Below are 10,664 nucleotides of genomic sequence, written 5' to 3'. Positions count from 1 at the left end.
AGTTGGACTTGGAGGCTTTGGAGAAGCAAAGTTTGAGGTGCGGACGGAAGCTGAACAAAGATGGTGAAGTAAGACTGCTCACCCACACGCTCACCCACTCGCTCACCCACACGCTCACCCACACGCTCACCCACACGCTCACCTCACACACTCACCCACACGCTCACCCACTCGCTCACCCACACGCTCACCCACACGCTCACCTCACACGCTCACCCACTCGCTCACCCACTCGCTCACCCACACGCTCACCCACTCGCTCACCCACACGCTCACCCACTCGCTCACCCACACGCTCACCCACACGCTCACCCACACGCTCACCTCACACACTCACCCACACGCTCACCCACTCGCTCACCCACACGCTCACCCACACGCTCACCTCACACGCTCACCCACTCGCTCACCCACACGCTCACCCACTCGCTCACCCACACGCTCACCCACTCGCTCACCCACACGCTCACCCACTCGCTCACCCACACGCTCACCCACTCGCTCACCCACACGCTCACCCACACGCTCACCCACACGCACACCCACTCGCTCACCCACTCGCTCACCCACACGCTCACCCACACACTCACCCACACGCTCACCCACACGCTCACCTCACACGCTCACCCACATACCCACACGCTCACCCACACGCTCACCCACTCGCTCACCCACACGCTCACCCACTCGCTCACCCACACGCTCACCCACTCGCTCACCCACACGCTCACCCACTCGCTCACCTCACACGCTCACCCACTCGCTCACCCACACGCTCACCCACACGCTCACCCACACGCTCACCCACACGCTCACCTCACACACTCACCCACACGCTCACCCACTCGCTCACCCACACGCTCACCCACACGCTCACCTCACACGCTCACCCACTCGCTCACCCACACGCTCACCCACTCGCTCACCCACTCGCTCACCCACACGCTCACCCACACACTCACCCACACGCTCACCCACACGCTCACCTCACACGCTCACCCACACGCTCACCCACTCGCTCACCCACACGCTCACCCACTCGCTCACCCACACGCTCACCCACTCGCTCACCCACACGCTCACCCACACGCTCACCTCACGCTCACCCACTCGCTCACCCACACGCTCACCCACACGCTCACCCACTCGCTCACCCACACGCTCACCCACTCGCTCACCCACACGCTCACCCACTCGCTCACCCACATGCTCACCCACACGCTCACCCACACGCTCACCCACACGCTCACCCACTCGCTCACCCACACGCTCACCCACATACCCACACGCTCACCCACACGCTCACCCACACGCTCACCCACACGCTCACCCACACGCTCACCCACACGCTCACCCACTCGCTCACCCACTCGCTCACCCACTCGCTCACCCACACGCTCACCCACACGCTCACCCACACGCTCACCCACACGCTCACCCACTCGCTCACCCACACGCTCACCCACTCGCTCACCCACTCGCTCACCCACTCGCTCACCCACTCGCTCACCCACACGCTCACCCACTCTCTCATCCTCGTGTCTTTCTCCCCGTGTCTCTCTCCCCGTGTCTCCGTGTCTCTCTCCCCGTGTCCCCGTGTCTCTCTCCGTGTCTCTCTCTCCCCGTGTCTCTCTCCGTGTCTCCATGTCTCTCTCTCCGTGTCTCTCTCTCCGTGTCTCTCCCCCCGTGTCTCTCTCTCTCCGTGTCTCTCACCGTGTTTCTCACCGTGTCTCTCTCTCCGTGTCTCTCTCTCCGTGTCTCTCCCCCCGTGTCTCTCTCTCTCCGTGTCTCTCACCGTGTTTCTCACCGTGTCTCTCTCTCCGTGTCTCTCTCTCCGTGTCTCTCTCCCCGTGTCTCTCACCGTCTCTCTCTCTCTCTCATCCTCGTGTCTCTCTCTCCGTGTCTCTCTCTCCGTGTCTCTCTCTCCGTGTCTTTCTCCGTGTCTCTCTCTCCGTGTCTCTCTCTCCGTATCTCTCTCTCCGTGTCTCTCTCCCCGTGTCTCTCACCGTCTCTCTCTCTCTCTCATCCTCGTGTCTCTCTCTCCGTGTCTCTCTCCCCGTGTCTCTCACCGTCTCTCTCTCTCTCTCATCCTCGTGTCTCTCTCTCCGTGTCTCTCTCTCCGTGTCTCTCCCCGTGTCTCTCTCCGTGTCTCTCACCGTCTCTCTCCGTGTCTCTCTCTCCCCGTGTCTCTCTCCTCGTGTCCCCGTGTCTCTCTCCGTGTCTCTCTCTCCCCGTGTCTCTCTCCCTGTGTCCCCGTGTCTCTCTCCGTGTCTCTCTCACCGTGTCTCTCTCCCCGTGTCTCCGTGTCTCTCTGTCAGTACTGCTGGAGATGGACCGGCTATGCGTTTGGCTTGGACCTGCTGGTTAGCTACTCAAATCGGCTGTTCGTGTTCAAGAGGAACACCTACACACAGCAGTGCAGTGGAGCCGTGAGCCTGGCTCCAACACGATCACTCTGTTACAGGCAAGACACACACACACACAGATACACACAGCAGTGCAGTGGAGCCGTGAGCCTGGCTCCAACAAGATCACTCTGTTACAGGCAAGATACAGATACAGATACACACACATACAGATACACACACACACACACAGATACACACACAGATACACACACAGATACACACACAGATACACACACAGATACACACACAGATACACACACAGATACACACACAGATACACACACAGATACACACACAGATACACACACAGATACACACACAGAACTACACAGATACACACACAGATATATACATAACTACACACAGATACACACACAGATACACACACAGATACACACACAGATACACACACAGATACACACACAGAACTACACAGATACACACACAGATATATACATAACTACACACAGATACACACACAGATACACACACAGATACACACACAGATACACACACAGATACACACACAGATACACACACAGATACACACAGATACACACACAGAACTACACAGATACACACACAGATATATACACAACTACACACAGATACACACACAGATACACACACAGATACACACAACTACACACAGATACACACACAAATAATTGCCCCTACAGTCTGTTAAGGCTACACGGGGGATCTTTGTCTGTCTGTGCGTGCGTGCGCATAGGTTGTGACGATTACCCGCAGGAATGCTGGGCCACCCCTAGGTCGACTCAGCCTCAAACGAGTACCTGGTGCGGCGGTGTAGTGTAGTGAACATCGCCACTAGGGAGACAAAGGCAGGTCGGGCGTGGTGCTGGCCACCCACCCCCTCTGTGTGTGTAGCCACAGTGCCTGTAGCCTTCATAGGCAGCGCTGCTGCTGCTACTGCTACTCGCTACTAGCAGCACTTGCCCCTGCGGTCTGTTGAGGCTACACGGGGGATCTTTGTCTTTGTAGGTTGAGAGTCATCTCTTTGGATGCTGCTGGGAAAATTCAGTTCCAACATTCGACCGGTTACCAAACCCTGTCTCTGGAGAAAGACCAGGTAAGATGCGGGGAGACACGGGGAGACGCGGGGAGACGCGGGGAGACGCGGGGAGACGCGGAGAGACGCGGGGAGACACGGCGAGACGCGGGGTGACGCGGGGAGACGCGGGGAGATGCGGGGAGACACGGGGAGACACGGGGAGACACGGGGGAGACACGGGGAGACACGGGGAGACACGGGGAGACACGGGGGAGACACGGGTGCGCGCGTGTGTGTGTGTGTGTCTTGGTATTTGAATGCCTGTATGTGTTTGTCTGTGTGTGTGTCTGTATGTCTGTATTTATGTGTATTTGTGTGTGTGTGTCCGTATATCCTTCATGTCTCTAAGTTGGCACAGTAGGGGGCACAGGTGGTGCATTAGCCAGTCATCTCGGTCCTCTCAGTCAGTCGACCCGTGGCACCTGCTGGGTCTGCCCCGTGACCTCCTGCCAGCGGGCGTTCGACACTTCACGTGGCCTCAAAGTGCACCTAGTCTGGCACAGGCGTCGTGGTGACGTCACCGCCACTTAGTGGTGAATGGCGGTTGTTGTTGTTGTGTATCTGTGTGTGTGTGTGTCTGTGTGTATCTGTGTGTGTATCTGTGTGTGTGTATATATATATCTGTGTGTATCTGTGTGTGTGTAGGAACAGGCCATTTTGGTGTTGGACTCAAAGCTGGTGACGTTCCCCCTCTTCGTCTGCTGCAACTTCCTGTACCTCACGCCGCCCGTTCCCTCAGGGCACCAGGGCCAGTCGCAAGCCCTAGGGGCATCTCAGTAACTCCACTGAGTTGTGTACAGAGACACACACAGACACACACACACAGAGACACACACGGATACACACACACAGACACACACACAGACACACACACAGATACACACAGATACACACACAGATACACGCAGACAAACACACAGACACACGCAGATACACACACAGATACATAGATACACACACAGACACGCACACAGACACGCACACAGACACACACACAGACACACACACAGACACACAGACACACACACACACAGACACACAGACACACACACAGATACACACACAGACACACACACAGATACACACACAGACACACACAGAGAGACACACAGACACACACACAGATACACACAGACACAGACACACACACAGACACACACACACAAAGACACACAGACACACACACAGATACACACAGACACACACACAGACACACACACAGAGACACACACACAGAGACACACACAGACACACACAGATACACACAGATACACACACAGACACACACACACAGAGACACACACGGATACACGCAAACACACACAGATACATACAGATCAACACAAACACGCAGATACACGCAGACAAACACACAGACAAACACACAGACACACACACAGACACACACAGACACACACACAGACACACACAGATACACGCAGACAAACACACAGACACACACACAGACACACACAGACACACACAGACACACACACAGACACACACACACAGACACACACAGACACACACAGACACACACACAGACACACACAGACACACACAGACACACAGACACACACAGATACACACAGACACACACACAGACACACACAGACACACACAGACACACACACAGACACACACACAGACACACACAGAAACACACAGACACACACACACAGACACACACACAGAGACACACACAGATACACACACAGACACACACAGAGACACACACGGATACACGCAGACAAACACACTCACACACACAGACACACACACACTCATACGCACACACAGACACACACACACTCACACACACAGACACACACACTCATACGCACACACAGACACACACACACTCACACACACAGACACACACACACACAGACACACACACACAGACACACACACACAGACACACACACACACTCACACACACAGACACACACACTCATACGCACACACAAATACTTGCCCCAACAGTCTGTGAAGGCTACACGGGGGATCGTTTTTGTGTGTGTGTGCGTGTGTGCGTGCGTGCGCGCGCGTGCGTGTGCGTGCGTGCGTGTGTGTGCGTGCGTGCGTGCGTGCGCGTGCGTGCGCGTGCGTGCGCGTGTGTGCGTGCGTGCGTGTGCGTGCGTGTGCGTGTGTGCGCGTGTGTGCGTGTGTGTGCGTTTGTGCGTGCGTACCAAAAGCACTTGCCCCCGTACAGCCCTGCTAGAGGCTACCCTGGGGGATCTTTGTCTATATGTATATACAACAACAACAACCGCCATTCGCCACTAAGTGGCGGTGACGTCACCACGACGCTTGTGCCAGGCCAAGTGCACCTTGAGGCTACCACGTGAAGTGTCGAATGCCCGCTGGCAGGAGGTCACGGGGCAGACCCAGCAGGTGCCACGGGTCGACTGACCGAGATGACCGAGATGACTGGCTGATGCACCACCTGTGCCCCCTACTGTACCAACTTGCTGTGCTTTAGCCACCCGGCGCTCCGCTCGTTGTTGTGAGCGTCGCTCCTCCGCCCTCCGTTGTTGTTGGAGGGCTACTGCCTTCAACTGCCCAGTAGCGTCCTTCACGAGCCTCCTCCACAGAGGCCGATCTTGACACCGCTGGTACCGGTCATCGGCAAGTCCACTCAGCTCCACGTCCTCCTGTACCACATCACTCCATCTCTTCTCTAGCCTGTGTCACTCACCCACTCACTCACACACTCACCCACTCACTCACCCACTCACCCACTCACCCACCCACTCACTCACCCACTCACTCACCCACTCACCCATCACTCCATCTCTTCTCTAGCCCGTGCCGCGCCCGTTGAGCCACCTCGATCCGGCCGAACAAAAGCTGTTTCGGCATGCGGTGGCTGGGCATGTATATACACACGCGTACAGACACACGCACACGCGTGCGTTGAACAATATCTGCTAAAGTGAAGCAGAGTTAAACGCTTTGTACATGGCAACCGAGGCTTCTGAACCATCGCAAGTGTTGGGGGTTCATCTTCTCGGTTCTTTCGGTAAAGTCACGTAGAAGGGAAATAATAAAATAATAAAAATGAAACATAATAAAATACAATTCTTGTGAGAATAAAAAATATAAAACATAATAAAATACAATTCTTGTGAGAATTGTATTTTATTATATTTTATTTTTATTGTTTTATTACTTCCCTTCTACGTGACGACTTTACCGAAAAGAACCAAGAAGATGAATCCCTGCAGTCGTCACGAAAGCTTTAAATCGAAAAGTGTTGGGGTGGTTTGTGTTGCCGTCAGCTTTTCTAGCGTCAGTACGGTCGTATTGTTTAAAAACATAGTTTGTATATGAATGAATACACAAACGGGAGTATTATTGTTGTTGTATTTCTCCGCTCGCCTGATTTTATTTTTTTGCTGGGGGGGAAAGGGAGGGTGTGAAGGGGAGATGGGGAGAGAGAGATGGATGGAGAGAGATGGGGAGAGATGGAGAGAGATGGAGAGAGTTGGAGAGAGATGGATGGAGAGAGAGAGAGAGATGCAGATACATAGGGAGATGGGGGGGAGAGAGACACAGAGATGGGGAGAGATGGAGGGAGATGGATGGAGAGAGACACAGAGGTGGAGTAACTCGACCCCCATCTCAGCTCTACCGCGTCATCCCCCGCATCAACTAACTGGAGCCTTGGTGTAGATTGCAACGGAACGATCGATGGCTTGGTGATCGATTTGAACAATCGATGGCTTGGTGATTGATTAGAACTATCGATGGCTTGGTGATTGATTTGTACGATCGATGGCTTGGTGATTGGAATGATCGATGGCTTGGTGATTGATTTGAATGATCGATGGCTTGGTGATTGATTTGAATGATCGATGGCTTGGTAATTGATTTGAATGATCGATGGCTTGGTGATTGGAATGATCGATGGCTTGGTGATTGATTTAAACAATCTATGGCTTGACGATTAGAACGATCGATGGCTTAGTTATTGATTTAAACTATCGATGGCTTGGTGACTGATTTAAACTATCGATGGCTTGGTGATTGATTTAAACAATCGATGGCTTGTTGATTAGAATGATCTATGGCTTGATGATTTAAACTATCGATGGCTTGGTGATTGATTTGAACCATCTATGGCTTGATGATTAGAATGATCGATGGCTTAGTTATTTATTTAAACTATCGATGGCTTGGTGACTGATTTAAACTATCGATGGCTTGGTGATTGATTTAAACAATCGATGGCTTGTTGATTAGAATGATCTATGGCTTGATGATTTAAACTATCGATGGCTTGGTGATTGATTTGAACCATCTATGGCTTGATGATTAGAATGATCGATGGCTTAGTTATTTATTTAAACTATCGATGGCTTGGTAACTGGATCGATCGATGGGGTTGGCGGCGGCTGTAATAAAGAACGGACGTTCGCCCGTCTGGCAACATCACGGCACTTTCTGCTTGAGTTCATGTGTGGGACCCGCTCGCTCGTTTGGAACAACTGCCGTGTGTCTAATTCTAGATCTGAAGCTTTCGTGACTGTGCAGGGATTCATCTTCTTAGGTTTTACTGGTAGGAACGAAGTGAACCAGCCTACAATAGATTATATCGTCCATCCGATGTCCGATTAGGTGTAGCAACATCGCCCCCTACTGCAAACACTTGGCAGGACCCTACAAAAACCTTTAGACTCAGTGAGGCTTTCCTGGCTAAACAAGTGTAACATTCCCTTATAATTCCCTGAGATAGTTTTTAATTAAAACATTTAAATTATAAATTAACTCACAGCGGCCTACAGCTAGGCCTAAAGCCTAGAACTAGGCCTCAAACTCACCCTTCGTATCGTACCCCCGCCATTTCATTTTATAATAGCCTTTATTTGTTCGTTCCTACCAGCCCACCCCGCAGGGACCTGTTTTGCTTTTCTTGTACAACACTCCTTCGCGCTGCTGACAGACAGCGTGAGAGGGAGATAGAGAGAGAGAGACACGCGGTCACGTGGGCAGCCTGGACCACGTGGGCAGCCTGGACCACGTGGGCAGCCTGGACCACGTGGGCAGCCTGGACCACGTGGGCAGCCTGGACCACGTGGGCAGCCTGGACCACGTGGGCAGCCTGGACCACGTGGGCAGCCTGGACCACGTGGGCAGCCTGGACCACGTGGGCAGCCTGGACCACGTGGGCAGCCTGGACCACGTGGGCAGCCTGGACCACGTGGGCAGCCTGGACCACGTGGCAGCCTGGACCTCGCTCCAGGCTGCCCACGTGGTCCAGGCTGCCCACGTGGGCGTGGCCTCTCCCTCCGTTCGTTCCAGATCTGACCACGTGTCGTTCGTCTCCACCCCTATTTAATACCCGGATCACGTGGTACCTTTCCACCAATCCTGGTTAGCCTTTATGGAATCTTCTAGACTCCAATCGTAGGCTCCCGGGACCCACGCCCCTGACTCGTCTCCCCATTGGCTGTGGCCAAAGCCAGCAGAACCAATCATCTACTTGCAGCTGTCACCTTCCCATGACGTCAGGGCCACGCCCCTAGACTTCTCCCCATTGGCTGTGGCCAAAGCCAGCAGATCCCAATCCTCTACTTACAGATGTCACCTTGCCATGACGTCAGGGCCACGCCCCTAGACTTCTCCCCATTGGCTGTGGCTAAAGCCAGCAGGACCAATCCTCTACTTACAGATGTCACCTTGCCATGACGTCAGGGCCACGCCCCTAGACTTCTCCCCATTGGCTGTGGGGCAGAGCCAATCATCGTACGAGGTGTAATCCAACAGCAACCTGGATATGTCCTCACATTACAATTGTATCAGACGACTGCGTACTTTACTACGCATTCTTCGTACTCATTGACATGTACATTTTTTTCTCTAACCCCTCCCTCTCTCTGCCTCCGCCCCCCTCTGTCTATTTAAGGCCTCGCCACAGAGACGATCTCCCTCTCTGTGCCTATGTTACTCTCTCTCTGTGTATCTTGGTGATATCTGTCTGCTTGTATGCCTGTCTGTGGTTTTCTGGTTAGATTTTTGTTGCTATTTCATTTATACCTGATGACGATTGCTTGTGTTGCAATCGAAACGTCGTAGTATGCTATTATTTAATTTATTATTTTATCTTTATACGTGACTTTACCGAAAGAACCAAAGAATAATTCCTGCAGTCACGAAAGCTCCAAAATTAAGATTGGAGGCGAATGGTCAGGCCTGTCCGCCCGTGAGCTTTGAAGCTGAACCGAAAGTGTGCCTTGCAGCGAGACAATGACCCTCGTCATCGCCCCGGATGATCGCTGCAAAGTATGACCTTGTGTTTTGATTTAGTGCGCTGATCTTAAAGGTGCATTGAAAAAATGTTGATACTCCGACTGATGCTCCTGCTGCTGTTGTGGAGTGACTCATGCAGCCAGCTATGGCTGCAGAGTTTGGTAGTACATGTTGTTTATTGTGAAAATTCGGTCACAGTTCCTATGATCACTGCTGTTTCATTGTTTTTATGGCTTTATTTTGGTGATTTTTGAAAAGTTTTTCGGTTTGGCCATGTTTGTTTGTTGTAGTACAGAGTTAGACTGATGGCCTTAATCTAAGTTGTCTTGTGGTTGTTGTTGTTGTTGTTTGTTTGTGTTGTTGTAGTACAGAGTTAGACTGATGGCCTTAATCTAAGTTGTCTTGTTGTTGTTGTTTGACTTGCATCCCACTGGGATTTTGCACACAAAAGAGGCGGGAGGTGGGATGGGAGGGGGCGTTGTGCATCACGTGGGCAGCAGCCTCCTCTGATCGGCGAGGGCGGGAATGAGATAAGGAGAAAGATAGAGGGGGAGGGAGGGAGGGAAAGCGATAAGGGATGGACACGTGGCTCTGTGTTTATTCGTGTGTATCTGTGTGTGTGTCTGAATCTGTGTATGTCTGTGTATTTGACCGGCGGTGTAGTAGTTAGCACTCTGCTGAGAACCTGGTCACCCGAGTTCGATTCCTGATCACAGCCAACACCAGTGACGATCAGGTAAACCGGTCCTGGGCCTTCCCTAGGTTGATTCAGCCAAAAAATGAGTACCTGGTGCGGTGAGTGTGTAAAGATTCGCCAATGGGGAGACAAAGGCGGTCGGGCGTGGTGCTGGCCACCCACCCCCTCCTGTGCCGTGCCGGCCTTCATAGGTGCTTGCTAACAGCACTTGGCCCAATAGCAGAGGTCG

The 10,664-nt window shown here is 52.8% G+C and overlaps 1 protein-coding gene across 2 annotated transcripts in view; it reads left to right on the top strand.

The window, feature by feature from the left end:
- Positions 1-7,923, top strand: part of GMCL1 (germ cell-less 1, spermatogenesis associated) — a 29,481-nt gene extending 21,558 nt beyond the window's left edge. Inside the window, exons 11-14 of one of the 2 annotated variants that reach the window (XM_078614863.1) lie at positions 1-68; positions 2,319-2,545; positions 3,414-3,501; positions 4,129-7,923. The exon at positions 1-68 is cut by the window's left edge and continues 8 nt beyond it. In XM_078614863.1, the coding sequence (XP_078470989.1) occupies positions 1-68; positions 2,319-2,545; positions 3,414-3,501; positions 4,129-4,263 (518 nt within the window). In that variant the 3' untranslated portion in view covers positions 4,264-7,923. The remainder of the gene's footprint in view (positions 69-2,318; positions 2,546-3,413; positions 3,502-4,128) is intronic. The other variant, XM_078614864.1, reaches the window with a different exon arrangement.
- Positions 7,924-10,664: the final 2,741 nt, after the last annotated feature.

The sequence above is a fragment of the Lampetra planeri genome, chromosome 45, assembly GCF_965212315.1.
Source record: "Lampetra planeri chromosome 45, kcLamPlan1.2.h2, whole genome shotgun sequence".
In the NCBI taxonomy this organism is placed as follows: Eukaryota; Metazoa; Chordata; class Hyperoartia; order Petromyzontiformes; family Petromyzontidae; genus Lampetra; species Lampetra planeri.
The sequence above is the reverse complement of the archived record's forward strand: the minus strand, read 5'-3'. Positions and strand labels throughout refer to the sequence as shown.